The sequence below is a fragment of the Ornithorhynchus anatinus genome, chromosome 10, assembly GCF_004115215.2.
Source record: "Ornithorhynchus anatinus isolate Pmale09 chromosome 10, mOrnAna1.pri.v4, whole genome shotgun sequence".
Lineage (NCBI taxonomy): Eukaryota > Metazoa > Chordata > Mammalia > Monotremata > Ornithorhynchidae > Ornithorhynchus > Ornithorhynchus anatinus.
This window is the reverse complement of record NC_041737.1, coordinates 47,034,586-47,053,320: the sequence shown is the minus strand read 5'-3', so window position 1 is coordinate 47,053,320 and position 18,735 is coordinate 47,034,586. Positions and strand designations below refer to the sequence as shown.

Sequence of the window (18,735 nt, the reverse complement as noted above, 5' to 3'; positions counted from 1 at the left end):
GCTCTTCCCACCTGGGCAATTGACACTTAGAAGCTCTGACTGTGAATCCAGCAAGAACCGGAGAGACATTGCAGCAGCTGGCCATGGGGAGTGTAAGCACTCGGCCTCCTGATTACATCACTACAGGCCCTTCGGGGTATTCTCTCTATGGGCAAAACCTCTACCTCCCTGTTTTTCTCTCTATTAGACACACATGCAGGTAATGAAAGGACCACAGTGAACCGTGGTGACTTTCCCCAATATATATTATATCGGGGAAGGGAGAGATAAAAAGATAGTTCCAATTCTGCCTGTTCTTGCCTTGAAGGCCATTTTGCCTCTTCCTGAACAAACTGTACTCTGGATCTCCACTTTGGAGGGTGACTAGTGGGGACACCAAGGTCGCCTCTCTGAGATTGGCTAGTGAAATCCTTCCTCAACTCGATTCTTATATATACTAAAACCCTAAAGGGGTTGAAGTAAGATTGTTTATCAAGAAGTTAGAGGAAGGATGGTGTTTGAAGATGTTCCTAAATTATCGACTGTTACAGTCCAAAGGCAAAATGAAATAAGCAATTTATAAGTACTCTCCAAAACAGCCTAGCCAAGAAACAAAAACGGATGCTGAGCCCTTTGAAAAGGTTTAATAGGATAATAATAATGGTGAAGACCATTATTATTGATCCTACTATTATTATGTGCCAAACACTGTGCTAAGGGCTGCGTAATTCAATTGGACGAAGTCCTTGACCAAAATGAGGCTCCAGAGAAAGGAAGGGAAATAGACATTTTATACCCATTTTCCAGATTAGGAAACTAGGGCATAGAAAAGTTAAGCAACTTGCCCTAGGTCACCCAGCAGGCAAGTGGTGAAGCAGGGACTAGAACCCAAGTTTCCTGACACCCAATATCATGGCCTTCCTGCTCAGGCACAAATTGGCTCTTAATAGGGCCAAAAACCCCACAAACCTCCTTCTCTATATTCCGACACTGGCTCTTCTGGGTCTCCAGGTATTTGTTAAGTGCTTACGATGTTCTGGACTGCTTTAATATAGCGAATTTTGAATTCTCCCCGAATTTATATAAATTTCATGCCTATTTCTCCAATTTTATTGGAGGTATTTACATCACATTGTCCTTGCTATTGCCTACAACTTTCCCATAAAACACCTATGTACTTCATCCATCCTGGAAATACCTATGAGTATTAAAAATTGCAGTTTCAGGGCCCCATCTACAGACCCCTCCTCAACTAAATATATAATACCTTCTCACTGCCCTGTGTCCAGACCACTTACGGAAAATGCCTCCAAGAGTTCCGGCTTGAGCTCTAACTGCAAGAATAATCAGTACCAATTTGATTTTGTTGTATATTTGAAATTACTCTGAGAAGAATGTGAGGGCATACTGGTGCAGGGAAGGGGGTGGAGGTGGGGTAGGAGTGGGGAGGTTTATAAAGCAGTTGTAGCTGCAGTAGATCCATATCCTCCTGCCTAGCCTACTCCTAATTAACCAAGGTAAGGAGATGAATGAATGATATCCCAGGGAATCTGAGGGTCTCATTTTAGTCATTAGTTTCAACAATCTGCTCCCTTCCCACCAACTCCTTAAACCAGATTTCCTCATACAGATGAAGTGCTTTGAATCACATCTCCTTTCCCTTCTCCTTCCGGTAAAAACTGGGAAAGACCAGGTAGAAGGTCGGGGAAAAAGAGAAGGGAGCCAAAGGATAATCTAAAGGCTGGACAAATGTGCCTCTTTATAATCGAAATTGGTAAGGAAGAGATAGAACAAAGATGTCGTGTGCTTTTCCTGCTCTGGATTCGAGTCGTTAACTACCAGGAGTGGGTCTAATAAACCCATGGGTGAAAAGATCACTTCCCCAGGACTTGGGAAGATCGAGGGCCAGATCCAATGACATCCTAAATTTTCCGCCTCACTCATGTTTCTTTGAATTAGTTCATAGACTACCATCTTCACTTCTGTGTGAGCTGCATGGAAAAACTCAATTGTTCTCTAGGCTGAAAGCCCTAGGAGTCAGGTTTCATTAAAAAATGTTTACGTGGCAAAACCAATCACCTGTGGCTGTTATTCAGACTTCAAAAGTAAATTTTGAACTGGGTAAAAAAGAAAAAATGCTCTGCACCTAATTCCAAGGCTAAGACTAAAGGCTTGAGGAATAGCCACACATTTTTTTTTAGTGCAGGTGACTAGCTTATTAGCAGCTGCTGAATGAACAGGCCTAATTTTAGCATCCAGCCCAACCCAAGGCAAATTCAACATTTTATACTGGCTGACACTCCAGGGCATTCTAGGAAGCAAGGCAGCACTACCATGATGGATTCTAAGTCTCACAGTCCTTCCTACTATCATGTAGTTGTGCTAGGGATGCCCTAGGGCACCACCATCTTTAAGACTGAATTCACTTCTGATATCATAGGATGACATCAGGCCTCTAGGAAGGGACAAGCATTTCCCTCCCTGTAGAGGGGTGGAAAGACCAGGGCCATGGCTATCACAGCCCTGTCCTGTGTCCAGATCCAGGACTGTGCCAGCTCCAGGCATCTGGGCCCAGAATTTGCTGAGTGGTGGCAGATATGGCCCAAGAAAGAGTCCATTTGGTCAGGACCAGCCCTGCTGCTGAGGAAGCAGATGGATGAATCAGTCATGACAGGCCATGTCTGCAAGTGCTTCCCCTTAACCCCTTAGTTCCTCTCTCTCCTACTGCTCTCCCTCTTGTCGCTCAATCTTCTCTTTCTTTTTCCTTTCTCCCCTTTGCCCCTCTTCCCCTTCTCTCCCTATGTTAGTCTGGATTCTCTCCCCCTTCTTTTCTTCTTCTCCACCCCTGCCCCTGCCCCTGCCCCATCTAAGGATCGAGTTTCTGGCTACCTTATGTTAAAGGCTCCCAATTACTGGAGATGTGCAATGTTCCCTGTTAATCAGCTCCCCTGGCCCTATCATCCAGGATAACCACCTAAGTCCATATAAATCATACACCCTTTTGGGGAAGAGAAACTACAATTCCCCCGCCCCCCCGCCGCACCTTTGCTGTTGGGAAGTTCCTCCTCACGCTTAACCTAAACATCTTCTGCTACAATTTAAATCTATCTTCTCCTGTTCTACCCTCAGTGAAAACACTAACTAGTTGATCGCAATCCTCCACATGGTTTTCCTTTGTATCCTCAAAGACAGTTATCAAATGCTTTTTTACAGCCTTTTCTCCTCTAGTTCTGAACTCCAAATTCCCTTAACTGTTCCCTTCTGGCCAAACCTTTCATTTTCATCGCTCTCTTCTGGCCCCTCTCCAGCGTTTTTGTTTGTAACTTGAGTTGCAAGGTCCCAAACTGGACAGAGTGTTCTAACAAAGGCCTGACTAACTCTGTATGCCCCATTTCCACATACTGAACTTTCGTTCATCAGCTACAAATTTGGTTGGCTTTTTTTGGACGATCCCTACGTTGCCGGTTTGTGATCCTGTCAGCCTCCCAGTCTTGTCCGGTCTGACATGTGCCTAGTCACAATCATCTTGGATCTGAGCGGCTTTGTTTCTCCTCCTATAACATACCACCCCGAATATCTTCCTATCGAATTTCAACCTGTTTTAACTGTTGATTTCACTTGCCAAGATACCTTGAAAGATACAAACAGAATTCAAAGTGGTTGGCAACTTTTATGGGCTAAGTTTTATCTACGAACTGAATAAGCATTCTCTCTCCTCCATTATCTGCTCAGTTGGCACCAACAACCCGACGTTGAGTAACAATAAGAAGAAAGCGGGGAGCGCTCACCGAAGCAGACGAGTCTGCTGTCTCTTCCGGATAGACGGATTGGACTCAAAAACATGGGGTCGTTTTCGTTTCTTCCCCGTCGCCACCGCGGCCGCGGCTGCCATTCCCACCGGACCTGGAAATAAGATACAAGGGCTGAGGCCAAGAAAGGGGCAGTTCCTTGAACAGGATAGAGAATCAGGAAAATGGGAAAGATCTGCCTGAGGTGTACCTGTAGCTTTATTCCACAAATTGCTTCAGTAAATGTAAAATTTAGGCAAAAATATTCAGAGAGCACTTTTTTTCCAAGGGATTCATAAGGCCCTGGGGGCGCAATGTTCTGAAGGAACCTCATCTGCATTTTCTAACAAGAGAACCCCATGCATAGGAGAGATTGTCCTGGGATCACAGAGTAGGGGGTTCACTTTCAATGCGCTCCCACTCCCTCCCTGACTTTACCCCAGAGTTAAAAAGATAATACTAGAGCGAAACAACTGAAAGAGATAGTAGGCTCCACAGAAATGATTTTCGGGGAGGAAGTTTGAGAAAAGCTTTCCATTGGGGAGATTTTCTTGATAACAGGCTGGCTTTTCTGGGAATCCTGCCAGGGCTGGAGCTGCTGGTGACAAGGCCGAGTTGATGAAAGCTTTAGTCCTGGCGGGGAGGTATGTAATCGGCAGGAGATGAAAACTACCCCAATCCAAATGGGCGAAGGTTAGTGAGGAGAACAGGTCTAACTTGTCAGTCACTGTGCCTGCAAATGTGGATGTCTGAACTTGAGGACAGGAGCAAAACTAAGCAAAGCCCGGGTGCTTGTGCTCTCCAAATACCATTGGTTTTTCATTTCTGGCAAGATCTCATAATGTACGTCTTCGGCACTGTAAACAGTTTGTAAACTGTAAGTTTGTAAACAGTTAGGATGAAAATTAAATTAAATCATCACTTTTTTATGGTATTTGTTCAGCGCTTACTACAGGCCAGGCACTGTATAGTAGCCTGGGCTACAGGCTAATCAGGTTGGATACAGTCCCCATCCTGCACAGGGCTCACAATCTTAATCCCTGTTTTACAGATGAAGTAACAGGCACAGAGAAGTAAAGTAACCGACCCAAGCTCACACAGCATACAAGCGGCAGAGCCGGGAATGGAACCTAGGTCCTTCTGACTCCCAGGCCCGTGCTCTTTCCACTCTGCCATGCTGCTTCACTCAGTTCCCGACAGACTTGCTACTATAGTAGAGCCCACTCTCTGCAGTTGGTGGGGATGATCAAGAGGCCTGTCTTTGACATAAAGAACTCAATTCCCAGCTCTTTGGGCAGTTCATTCGCTTCCCAACGGGCTTAAAGCATGAGACACTGAGCAACGCAAGCAACCCTTTCTTTCCAGAGCTTTTATTCATTAAAAAAATTATAGTTTCTTCTCCTGGATCAGGGTATAAATCCACATATGTCTGCTGTTTCCAGATGTATCGTTTCTATAAATCCACAAATATATTTTTTCCTCCTGTCCCCCTTGACTGTATCACCGTATTTGCCAGTCTCCCCCACTACACTGTACATTTATTATTATTGTATTTGTTAAGCACTTACTGTATTTTGAGTACATTTATTATTATTATTGCATTTGTTAAGCACTTACTGTATTTCGAGCACGGTTCTAAGCACTGGACAGATACAATTTAGTCAGATACAGTCTCTGTTCCACACAGGGCTCACAATCTAAGTAGGAGGGAGAACGAATACCGAATCCCTCTTTTACAGATGAGGTAACTGAGGTACAGAGAAATTAAGTGACTTGCCCGAGGTTAATCAGCAGGAATGTGGTAGAGCGGGGATTAGAACCAGGTCGTCTGACTCCCAAGCCCTTGGCTCTTTCTGCTAGGTCATGTCATTTCCTACACAGAGTACGAATCACTAGTGGGCAGGGACCTTGATTTCTACTTTTATCATTGTATTCTTTCAAGCACCTAATACAATGCTTGGAGCACAGTAAGAAGTCAATAAATTCTGATGATAATGGCACTCTGCCTCTTCCTTTGTCTGTGCTAATGCACCTTTTCTCCCTTCAGACTAAGGCAGACTCACTCCTAGAAGGAATTAGCGCCACTCTTCACCAACTTATATAAATGACTCCTAATAGACTGGAAGCTAAATTCAGTCCTAGCTTTTCAAGAAAAAGAGTTGTAGCAATGAAAAGTCTATGGGCCAGGACATGGGAAATGGTGTATTAAAAGAAAATCAGGCCTCTAAGGGAACAAGTACAAACCAAATCCCAAAAGGCTTCGTGCCCTGAATGGGCCAGCTATCCCAGCAAGTGGAAGTCTATAATGTGCTTGTTAAAAAATACTGTCGATCTTTGATTTTGCAGTTGGGGGACTGATGATAAAGTCTGTGGATTATTCAGCCTCTTTGCTTCTTTTCTTTCTTCTTGTCCTGCCACGATTTTGGTCATGGCTGTTGTGGGTAAATTATGTCATCTGCCCATTAAAATCATCTCTGACCAAAGATTTAATGGGATTGAAATTACTGTCAACAAAGGTTTCTGGATTATCTGTGGATTAATTCATGTGGTTGCCATAACCTCAAATATTCTACATAACTGAAAAATGTCTGGAGGCAAAGGCTCTACAGATTCAAGGGGATCTCCCGAGTTCATTGGAATGCCACAATCCAAAAAGAGCAAATCTCATCCCTAAAAACTCCTCCTCCTCCTCCTCTTCCCTGCGGCAAAGGTTTGTCGGGAAAAGGAACATTCCCGCCTGGAAAGTGGATTTTTGAAGCTCTGTCGCCCTCTGCTGAATGGTATAAGAATTTCACAAAATGGTTTGGAAAAAAAAAATGAATTCCCCAATCCCACTCAGCTATCCAGTTCGGGCTCTTCAAGCCAAATCTCTTCACATCAGGAATGTCCAAGTGACAATAAAAGCCCATTGTGTGCCATGTGACATTTTGGGCTGCGATACGAGCACAGTCTGTTGAACATTCTGCTCCGCCCAGGATTACATTTTGGGTATTTGTCTTAAATAGATCGTAAACTCGTTACGGGCAGGGAGCGTGTCTGCTAATTCTGTTGCATTGTGCTCTCAAGTGCTTAGTACAGTGCTCTGCACATAGTAAGCGCTCAATAAATACCACTGATTGAAATAGTACTGGGCCTATCGGCCTCAGATTGGGATGCCATGAGATCAACAGATTGAATTCTTTGCTCCTGGAACTGGGACAACAGGTAGAAACAGCTGCGGATCCCGGGGTGGATTGTAAATTCAAGCCCGCCGACCTCCTGCATCACGATGTCACAATGTCATATGATGTCACAATGTCATAAGATGTTACGAGGTAGAACAGGGAGTGTCCTGAGGCTGATGGAATGTGAAGTACAAAGGCTAGAAGCCAAAGACTGAGAGGAACTGGGGCTCCTGAGCACAGATTTGAAAACCCAAACCCAGAAATGTGGAAATTCCCTAAGACATCCGAAGCAGTTCCCAAAATTGCAGACTGCAACAGCATATTACTGGGGTTTGGTGTCTCTTTTGACAATCTCATTGAGATCCTCTAAAGGCTCGGAGATCTTTCAAAGTGAAAAATTCCTTCTTTGACCCAAATTATCACAGGACAAACCTACGTTAACAAGGACAAACACTAAATTAACAACAGAAAGGGGTGCCCAGTGCAGTTGCACCAGGCCACAAAAAAGTATCCCTCATTACACAGCAACAGAAAATATGGAATGCCGCTACAAATGAAAAATAACTTAGGGAACAAATTTAATCTGGTCTATTCGTGGTATTAAATTCACCCTTACAGAATTTCGAATTGCTTAAATGCTGAGTTGGAGTTGGAGCGAGGAGCTGCAGAGAGGTCTGCAGTTAAATCCTGATTGTGCTTGTCTACTATGGGACTACTTGCTGAAGTACAGTGAAATGCGTTGTCAATGCTCTTCCTAAGGCAGGGGTAGTCAGCCTGGAGGCCAGATCTGGACTGCCAATAGATTCGCTCTGGCAGTGGAGGGAATCAAAAGATTGAGAACCAACTGGGCTTCTGCCCGTGGGGGCTTCAAACGGCCTCCGAGTGCGCCCTGAATGTAGTCAGCGACCTCCTCGATGTGGTGGCCCTGTGGGGGTGAGGTTGAGAACTACAAACCTCTATAGCAGGCTCAGAGGCAGCCAGGGAGTTGGTGGCCACAGGTGTGGTCACGTATAATAACAATAATAATCATATTTGTTAAGCACTTAATATGTGCCAAGCACTGCACTGAACACTGGGGTAGACCCAGGTTAATCAAGTAGCCGCAGTCGCTGTCCCACTTGGGACCCAAAGTCTTAAGTAGGAGGGAGGACAGGCATCGAATCTCCATCTTACATTTTTTTTTATTTTTCTTTACGGTATTTATTAAGCGATTACTATTTGGCTAAGCACTGGGATAGATACAAGCTAAACAGATTGGACACAGCCCACGCTCCACATGGGGCTCAGCCTTAATCACCATTTCGCATATGAGGGAACTGAGGCCCAGAAAAGTGAAGTGACTCACCCAAGGCCACAGAGCGGAGTAGTGGTTGGGAGCCTGGATTAGAACCCAGGTCCTTCCGACTCCCAGGCCTGTGCTCTTTCCGATAGGCCACACTGCTTCTCGGTGACATTTGCACCCTCCTACTCCACTCCATCTTCCACTCCTGCTCTTTGCGGGGAACTGTGCAGTGCTCCGGATCCTCACCAAATTAGTTATGGGCCCCTCGGGCAGAAGTAATTGCCCACCCCTAGCCTAAGGGATGCTCCTGGAAAATCCTGGGGTACCACTGCAGCTCTGCTGATACCCTAGAATCTTTTGGGTTGTGTAGTTTGTGAAATTTCCGGGCAGGGCCCCTAATGTTATCTTACTAGTAGGCCAGATTTTGTTAGGGCCATCAAGACCCCTAGAGACTCTACCATTTTTTCGCAACATGTTAATTTTGCTCACTGTTGATCTAGCTGGTATGTTTTGCAGAAGACTGTCTTAATATGCTCAGCCTTAGAGCTCTGGACATCTCTTGGATCCAGAGCACTTTAGGTGCCTCCAGGCAAAAGCCCATTAAAAAAAATAATAATCCAACCAATTCCCCATTCATTCATTCAATAGTATTTATTGAGCGCTTACTACGTGCACAGCATTGGACTAAGCGCTTGGAATGGACAATTCAGCAACAGATAGAGACAATCCCTGCCCAATGACGGGCTCACAGTCTAATCGGGGGAGACAGACGGACAAAAACAAGACAACATAATCACGATAAATAGAATCAAGGGGATGTACACCTCATTAACAAAATAAATAGGAAGTAATCCCTAACCTCCCTACTTTGTATTCCCCAACTGCTACTTCAGCCCTTCAGTGACACCTAAGCACTTGTAGAATCTCAACCTCATCTACCACCGAAAGCATCTTGCTGCTTTGCAATCACCCAGCTGAGGTGCAAAGAGGCTAATTCTGATTCCAGACATTGATCCAGGAAAGTAGTGTCAGTAAGTGTCAAATATTTTCCTAAAGTGAAAAGGCCTCTCCAAATCCCAACAGCCACTGTGGAAAAACTCATGCCCCAGAACCCAGGGCCATGTTCTCTAGCAGTGAATCAGTCAATCAATCATATTTATTGGGCACTTACTGCACGCTCCTCTAATGTTAACCTTCTCACTGTTCCTCGATCTCACCTACTTCACCTAGCACACATCTTGTCTCTGGCCTGGAACGCCCTCCCTCTTAATAGCCGACCGACAATTACTCTCTCTTCACACAGTAAGCGCTCAATAAATACGACTGAATGAATACTCTCCCCCTCTTCAAAGTCTTACTGAAGGCACATCTCTTTCAAGAGCCCTTCCCTGATTATGCCCTCTTTCCTCTTCTTCAACCCCCATCTGTGTTGCTCTGACTTGCTCCCTTCATTCAACCCCCGTCCCGGCCCCACAGCACTTATGTACTTATCTGTAATTTATTTATTTGCATTAATGTCTGTCTTCCCATCTAGACTATAAGCTCACTCTGGGCAGGGAATGTATCTACTATATTGTACTCTCCCAAGCACTTAGTATGGTGCTCAGCACATGGGAAGTGCTCAATAAATGCAACTGGCTGACTGATTGCAGACCACTGTGGGCAGGGACCAAGTCTACCAGCTCTGCTACAGTGTACTCACCCAAGCACTCAGTAAAGTGCCCTGCCCATAGTAAGCGCCCAGTAAGTACGGTCAGTTGATTGGAAGAGTACTGCATAAAAGTCAGTCTAGACTGTAAATACCTTCTAGACTGTAAGCTCGTTTGGGGCAGGGAATTTGTCTATTTATTGTTGTACTGTACTCCCCCAAGCACTCAGTATGGCACTCTACACACAGTAAGCGCTCAATAAATACGACTGAATGAACGGACACACGCGCGCAAGGAGCTTAGCGTAAGAAAATGCAGGTTCAAGAAAGGTTCGACCGCCCCCGGGCTCCCAGATGGCTTTACCTGCAGCGGCCAGGTGGGCGGTCACCTCGTCAGCAGCTGTGGAGTTGAGGATGTCCGAATCGTCGTAGGAGGTGTCCTCGGGGGACGAGGGGGAATCTTCATCGGCGCTCAGCATGCCGTGCTCGGTGTAGGTGGCCACATGGACCTGCTGCACTTGCTGGGCCACTGCATGGGCCTCGATGGTGGCCATGTGTTCCGTCTGGGTTACTCCGTGCTCCTCCATGAAGAACTACTGTTGGGGAGAAAGGCAAAGAGCACAGGGAGAAAGTGACTTAGTTGGAGCTGGGCTGGAGGAGAAGGGAGGCTCAGCAAACCGATCCCATAACCAACCTGTCTACAAGGCATCTTGTCTTGGAGAGGTTCGGGCTTCAATCCCCGCCACATGCCCGTCCCACCAGTCTCCAAAATCACACACATCCCCTTTGGGGAAGTAGGAAGACCATTTACGTTTGTCCGAAAGCCAAAGGGACTATTATTCTACGAGGGACACCTAGTCAATTGAAACATCCTGATGGGAGCTGGTTCCATTTGTCAGAGCTGTTTTTTAAAGCAAACTCCAGAGGTTATCCATCTATTTTCCAAATCCATCAAATCCTTTCTGTCCTGCCTATCACACTTGTGACCCTTGTCTCTGTAAAACAACTTCCTTGGGCCTCATTCCATGGCATCTCTCCCCAATTCCGTTCATATACTTTCTTATGGTATTTTTCTGGCATTTATTAAGCACTATACTATATGCCAGGCACTGTGCTAGGCACTGGGGTAGATACAGGCTAATTGAATTGGACACAGTCCACAACTCACATGGGGCTCACAGTCTCAATCCCCATTTCACAGATAACTGAAGCACAGAGAAGTGACTTGCCCAAGTTATCACAGCATGCTATCGATGGAGCCAGGATTAGAATGCAGGTCCTTCTGACTCCCAGGCCTGTGCTCTATCCACTAGGCCACATTGTTTCTCTCAATTCCAGGGATTCACTACTATAATTTCCAGAGATACAAGAGATCAATAGTATTTATTAAACATAGTGTGCAGAACACTGAGTATGCACTTGGGCACATTCCCTGCCCACAAGGAGTCTACAGTCTAGGTTTCCACATTTTCTTTTGCAGAGGCTTCTTTGCTTGACCCTGGCCCTAAATTCTTCCTTTTCCTCTCTGCTTCCATAGCTCTTCCCAACTCATCTCTGATCTAAGTGAACTGTGCATCTTCTATTTTTTTCATCTGCTTAAGCTTCCCTCTTCGGAACCCAAAGTCCATTCGCTTCTTTGCCGCATTCATCTTCGTAGAGCTTAGAGGCCTGGCATAGTGGATAGAGCACGGGCCTGGGAGGCAGTAGGTCATGGGTTCGAATCTCAGCTCCGCTACCTGTCTAATGTGTGACCTTGAGCAAGTCACTTCACTTCTTTGTGCCTCAGTTCCCTCATCTGTAAAATGGAGATTGAGAATGTGAGCCCCATGTGGGACAGGGACTGTGTCCAACTCAATCTGCTTGTATCCACCCCAGTGCTTAGTACAGTGCCTGACACACATTTAGCACTTAACAAATACCGTAATTATTATTATTGTAAGCCAACCATCAACTTGCCAAGCAGCCTCTTTTGTCCTCTGAAAATCAGAACTACACCATCTCTCACTCTGCTCAGTGTGTTGTACAGCTGCCCTGCTTCACACATAAGCAAAGCACATCCCTACAGTACTATCAAAATAATGCAAATCAGTCTTGCCACAAGATAGGGAAGATGCAGTGAAAAACTGCTGCGCTCTGTCTGTCGCATTTCATTCCTATTTAGTCTGTAAAAAACAATCGGTGTGGGTTATTGCAAATGTGTCGGGTATTTCAAAATCATGTATGATCCATGGTAAGACAGCGGCTAACTGCTCTAAAGGACGTGTATGCAATGTATTTGGCATTGTGGATTCCAATTCTTCATTCTCTGTGACTGCTCACAGCATACATAAATCAATATGGAACAAGTGGCTGCCTGCTTTATAGATGGGTCATCCCCTTAAAACTTTTCCTCGCTTTACCAATAGCATCCAAAGGTACTTGAGACCTCCCTCCCTTTAATGCAGGAAACGTATTAAATGTAAGTTTTACCATTACTGCGACATTCTTAAAACCATTTTATAAGATATGATTGAGTCACACTGCTAGAGGACTCTGAAAACCACAGGCTAAATAAATAAATGAATGAATAAATAAATAAATCAAAAATCAATCTCAGTTAAGCATTAGCAATAGTGGGCTTTCAGTTGTTGAGCAGTCAGATTATCTGGAGATCAAACACAAAAGAATGCCTTAGTGGCTGGAATACCTGTCTGGGTCCAGGCACGGCTTGGGTTTGGGAGGACAAAAGCATGATCTAGTCAATAAAAATCTGGAAGCTCAGTGTCCTGGCCTTGCCCCACTAACTCAGTGCCAACTTCATCCCAAAATTTTGCCACAGTTTTCTCATTTTAAAACAAGACTCCTGTGTCACGGGCACGAGGGATGTATAGATCATTTTTATAAAGGTCTCTGGGCTAAGAGGTCCAAAGAAGTGGTTAATACATTACCATCAACAACTGTAACAATTTCCTGAGACCCACATCCAGGAAGCTAAGCGGAATAGGGAACAGAATGACAGGAATGGAGAAAAATGTTTTTCTGGGGACAGCATGACCTGCCAAAACATGAATGATTGCCCTGGTCCAGAGCCCACATATGCAAAGAGAGAAAAGTCCAGTGCTGGATAAGGGATTTTACATGCAAAGCCCTCACTGAAGAAAAGTCATACCTAGGAGAAAATAATAATAATCATAGTATTTGTTAAGCACTTATTATGTGCCAGGTACTGAACTAAGCACCAGGATGGATAGGAGCAAATCAGGTTGGACCCAGGCCCTGCTCCACATGGAGCTCAGTCTCGATCCCCATTTTACAAATGAGGTAACTGAGGCACAGAGAAGTTAAGTGACTTGCCCGAGGTCACACAGCCAACAAGAGGCGGAGCTGGGATTAGAACCCATTACCTTCTGACTCCCAGCCCCATGCTCTATCCACTAAGCCACGCTACAGATCCTGTGTAGAACCATCCATTAAGTAAACAATCACCCAAACCAGTGGTGTGTTTAACAGCAGCTTGGCTGGACTGGCCTGGCCTGGCATATCCGGATCTGTTATTACTGCTATTTTTATTTAATATTTATCAAGCCCTGGGATGTGGAAAGCACTCTACTGAAAGAGAAAAGGCTTCTACCCATTGGGGGGGACACTCACAACCTGTAGAAATATTGTGGCCTGATGGATAGAGCACAGACCTAGGAGTCAGAGGATCTGGGTTCTAATCCTGTGTGGCTGTGGGCAAGTCACTTAACTTCTCTGTGCCTCAGTTACCTCATCTGTAAAATGGGGATGAAGATTGTGAGCCTCATGTGGGACAACCTGATTACCTTGTATACCCCAGTGCTCTGCACATAGTAAGCACTTAACAAATACCAACATTATTTATTAATCCTCTCTCTGCCAATTGCTTTTGCTCTGTGGCCCCGGGCAAGTTACTTCACTTCTCTGTGCCTCAGTACCCTCATCTACAAAATAGGGGTTAAGATCCATTTTTTTTTTTTTAATGGTAATCACACAAACAGCCCATATCTGAGGCCGCTAATGGAAGCCAGAAGGCGGAAACAAGCAATGGGTTTGGGGAGAAACTTTCTACCACAGTTTTTACCTGTGTGAGCAGTATTACTTTCCCAAGAAGAGCAAATGGTCAGGTCAGTTCTCTACATACTTTATATGGAGCAAAACAAGTTAAAGGAAAACCTCTTGGCTCTCTTTTCATTTTGTCTATTGCAGTGTCTTGCAGTGCAAAAACATTGGACATTTGAATATACAATTCCTCCTCCTACGCTAAACCCTTAAGCCTGAACCCCATCTACATTTTCATTTCATATTCATCTAGTTAAGAACTTTAAAATATGGAGAAATGGGTCCTTTTTTTTTTTTAACTCTAAGAGGGACGTATACTAAAAGTACCCACAAAGAAATGATCAAGTAAACATGGGACCCAATAAGTCACCTAAGTAATTTGCAGGGATGGACGAGAAAGACTGTGTGACTGGAATCCAAAGAAGCTAGGAAGGGCATAAAGTTGTCACTTTTTTTTAACAGTTTATCAGGCTGATTACTGTCCCTGTCCCACATGGGGCTCACAGTGTAATAGGAAGGAGAACAGATACTGAATCCCCATTTTACAGATGGGGAGACACAGAAGTGAAGTGACTTGTCCAAAGTCAAAAGCAGACAAGTGGCAGACCAGGGATTAGAACCCTGGACCTCTAATGTATCTACCAACTCAGTTATATTGTATTATCCCAAGTGCTTAGTACAGTGCTCTGCACACAGTAAGCGCTCAATACATACAAGTAACTGATCTAACACCCTGACCCTAGCAACTTCCACTAGCCCACTTAGGTGGCTCAGTGGAAAGAGCACGGGTTTGGGAGTCAGAGGTCATGAGTTTGAATCCTGGATCTGCCACTCGTCAGCTGTGTGACTGTGGGTGAGTCACTTCACTTCTCTGTGCCTCAGTTACCTCATCTGTAAAATGGGGATTAACTGTGAGCCTCACGTGGGACCACCTGATTACCCTGTATCTACCCCAGTGCTTAGAACAGTGCTCGGCACATAGTAAGCGCTTAACAAATACCAACATTATTAGGTTCTCTATTTCAGCAAATATTGCTGAATGGCTTCCTCTTCATGGCCTCCATTGACCCTTGTCTCAAAATGTGTACTGTCTAGACTGCTTTTCCAATCTTCCATCCCCTATTGCCTCAATTTGCTTTTCTCACCTCCAGCCAAAATGTTGGAAAGAAATATGGCTGTCTACGGAGAATAATTGAGTTGGCCATCCCAGGGATTCTACAGGTAATAAACTTGAAATTTACTTTAGAAAACTCTAAGTTACATGTGATCTATCTGGTGTAACTGCTGGCTCTTCTAAGAGAAGTGTGTTTATGCCTGAGGCAAAGTGATAGAATAAATGGCTTAAGTATCTAAATTCCATTCATAACCCAAAAAAGAGCCTTTTTTTTTACCCCGCTCGTTCTCCCTTCTGCGTCAGAGGACTTCTGCGTCAGATGATCACTTCAATCTGTGACCTTTGGACATTTGATATTCACCCTGTCCCCAACCCAATGGCACTTATGTACATCTTTAAATTATATATTATAAATTATTCATATTAATGTCCATTTCCCCCCTAGAGTGTAAGCTCATTATGGGGAGGGAGCGTGCCTGCTAATTCCACTGTACTTTACTCTCCCAAGCACATAGTACAGTGCTCTGCACATAATAAGCACTCAATAAATACGATTAATTGATAACACATAATATTATAATGTAGAACATAAGTTATAAGTAACATAACAAATGATAATATATAATTTAAAGATTCACTCATTTATTCAATCGACTCATTTATTCAATCGTATTTACTGAGCGCTTACTGTGTGCAGAGCACTGAACTAAGCGCTTGGGAGAGTACAATACAATAAACAGACACTTTCAGTGCCCACAACGAGCTTACAGTCTAGAGACATGTACATTAAGTGCTGTGAGGTTAAAGTCGTGTTAATATCCTGGTCATTCTGCAGGGAGTCTATCCAATTGGAAGGGGATTTCCAAATAGCACTTCACCAAAAGCTGTGTTTTCTTTCCAGTGACTATCCATGCTGGATCTGTTTTGTTTGTGTGTTAAGGCAAGCTCCTTTCCCCCGTGCGGACAGGTCTTTTACTACCAGATCGATTCAGATTAATCGTTCAGAGTTTACATCTGTTTTAGCAGAGGCACTGACATCTCTTAATGAGTAACGTGCAATATAAACTGCCTAAGGACAGCAGGGACAGGTGTTTTAGAGAGGGATAAATAACAATATGCATCTCACATAGCCCGGTTGCCAAGCACATGCCACACACTGCAAATACACTGACAACAAGGCGAACACACCAGGGAGAAGGCTCTGCTCTGAATAGCAGTTCTGTTCTCTCCCAGACATTTCCAGTCCGGCCCGGGAAACTAATAAGTCTTTCTGAGGCCTCTGAAAGGAAAGTAGGCCAGATCGAATGTGGGACCCTCATCTCAGAGGTTAGGGTGCTGCAAAACTGGATGCACAACGCTGGAGCTCTGAAATGCAGTGCGGATTAAAGATCGAGTCTCTGTTTAGTTCTCATCAAAGAGTTAAGTATGTGTGGCTCATCTGAGTGTCTTGACAGCCCAATGAACTGTAAATCACCGTGCTCTCCATTAAGCGCTTACTGTGTGGCAAGCACTGCATGCAGTCCTGGGAAAGATTTGAGATAATCAGGCCCCACATGGGGCTCAAAGTCAAAGTAGGAGGGAGAACGGGGATCAGACCCCCATTTCGCAAGTGAGGGAACTGGGACCCAGAGAAGTTAAGTGATTTGCCCAACGTCACCCAGCAGATGAGTGGCAGGGACAGGATTGAAACCCAGGTCCTCTGACTCCCAAGGCCTGTGCTCTTTCCACCAGGTCGCACCCCTTCTCTGGGAGTTAACTCTTGAGAGTAGAGAGTACAGAGCAGGTCGAAATGACTTATGAAACTGCTTAGTGCTTTGTACCCTGGACCCCCCAATAAATGTTCCTGATGATGAAGATGATGAGTCAGTTATTGACCACTTACTGTGTGCAGGACACTGTATTAAGCGCTTGGGAGAGTACGGTATAAAAGAGTTGGTAGACACAGTCTCTGCCCACAGTGAGTTTAAGGTGACAACACGACAAGAATAGGAAGCTGGAAACTGGGGCTTAGTGGAAAGAGCACGGGCTTGGGAGTCAGAGGTCGTGAGTTCTAATCCCGGTTCCGCCACTTGTCTGCTGTGTGACCTGGGGCAATTCACTTAATTTCTCTGTACCTCGGTTACCTCATCTGTAAAATGGGGAGTAAGACTGTGAGCCCTACATGGGACAACCTGCTTATCTTGTATCTACCCCAGCGCTTAGAACAATGCTTGGCACAGGGTACGCGCTTAATAAATACCGTCATTATTATTATTAAAAGAGGAAATGAGGGCTTAGTCAGGGAAGGCCTCTTGGAGAAGAGGTGCCTTCAGTAAGGCTATGAAAGTACAGAGTAGTCGTATGTTGGACATGAAGACAAATAGTAAGCGTTTAAATACCATTAAATAAGATTTAAAAAAAATTAACTTCCTCTCCGAGTCAGCACTGACCACATGTTGCATTGGCAACTTCTAGAGTTGCAGTCTCTTCTTTCCAGTGAAGACTGGGCAATACGAGAAGGCCGTGGAGGCCCTTCTTGCCCTCCGGAAGGGCCAGGATATGTAAACTAGAGTCCTTTCAACCTGGGAATTATTAACAATCTCACACAGACGCCCTGTGGGCAGGACACGGGTCTGGCAACTCTACCGCTCCGTCCTCTCCCAAGTGCTTAGGATGATGTTCTGCCCAGGGTAAGCGCTCAATAAATAAATGGCCCTTGCTGCCTTGGCATGTGGTTATTTGTAACTCAAGAGGGCAGCATAAGCCAAGGAGAAATAGGCTGTTTCCCGGGGCTCTAGCGGAACTTCTCCTTCTGCTAGTTCTTCTCCTTCTCTAGTTCTATTTCTGCTGAAACATTTCTCTCAAAGACCGGTGGCAGGTGATGCTGCTTCTTCCAGTTCTTCTCTCCATTCTAATAACAGAGGCAGCTCACCCAATAACACCCCCCTCCCCAATTTTTATTATGCTATTTGTTAAGTGCTTACTATAATAATAATAATAATAACACCGTTGGTATTTAAGCGCTTATTATGTGCCGAACACTGTTCTAAGTGCTGGAGTAGATTCAGGGTAATCAGGGTGTCCCACGTGAGGCTCACAGTCTTCACCCCTATTTTATAGATGAGGGCACTGAGGCACCGAGAAGTCAAGTGGCTTGCCCAAAGTCACACAGCTGACAGGTAGCGGAGCCGGGATTAGAACCCGTGACCTCTGACTGCCAAGCCCGGGCTCTTTCCACTGAGCCATGCTGCCTCTCTGCTAAGTGCTTACTAGGTGCCGGGCGCTCTACTCAGAGTTAAGGTAGATACAAGCTAATCAGGTTGGACCCAATCCGCGACCTATAAGAGGCTCAGTCTTAATTTCCATTTTACAAGTGAGAGAATAAGTGATTTACTCAAGTTCACACAGCAGACAAGCGGCAGCGTGGCTCAGTGGAAAGAGCCTGGGCTTCGGAGTCACAGGTCATGGGTTCGACTCCCGGCTCTGCCACTTGTCAGCTGTGTGATTGTGGGCGAGTCACTTAACTTCTCTGGGCCTCAGTTACCTCATCTGTAAAATGGGGATTAAGACCGTGAGCCCCACGTGGGACAATCTGATCACCCTGTATCCCCCCAGCGCTTAGAACAGTGCTTTGTACATAGTAAGCGCTTAACAAATACCACCATTATTATTACTAAGCGTTGGGGTAGACACAAGCTAATCAGTTTGGACACAGTCCATGT

At 45.0% G+C, this 18,735-nt stretch overlaps 1 protein-coding gene across 3 annotated transcripts in view; it reads right to left on the bottom strand.

The window, feature by feature from the left end:
* The window catches only part of NRF1 (nuclear respiratory factor 1), a 136,482-nt gene that overhangs the window by 62,699 nt on the left and 55,048 nt on the right, over positions 1-18,735 (bottom strand). For all 3 annotated transcript variants that reach the window (XM_029073292.2, XM_029073291.2, XM_029073294.2), the window contains exons 2-3: positions 10,226-10,457; positions 3,768-3,882 (exon numbers count right to left, since the gene is read on the bottom strand). In XM_029073292.2, the coding sequence (XP_028929125.1) occupies positions 3,768-3,882; positions 10,226-10,448 (338 nt within the window). In that variant the 5' untranslated portion in view covers positions 10,449-10,457. The remainder of the gene's footprint in view (positions 1-3,767; positions 3,883-10,225; positions 10,458-18,735) is intronic.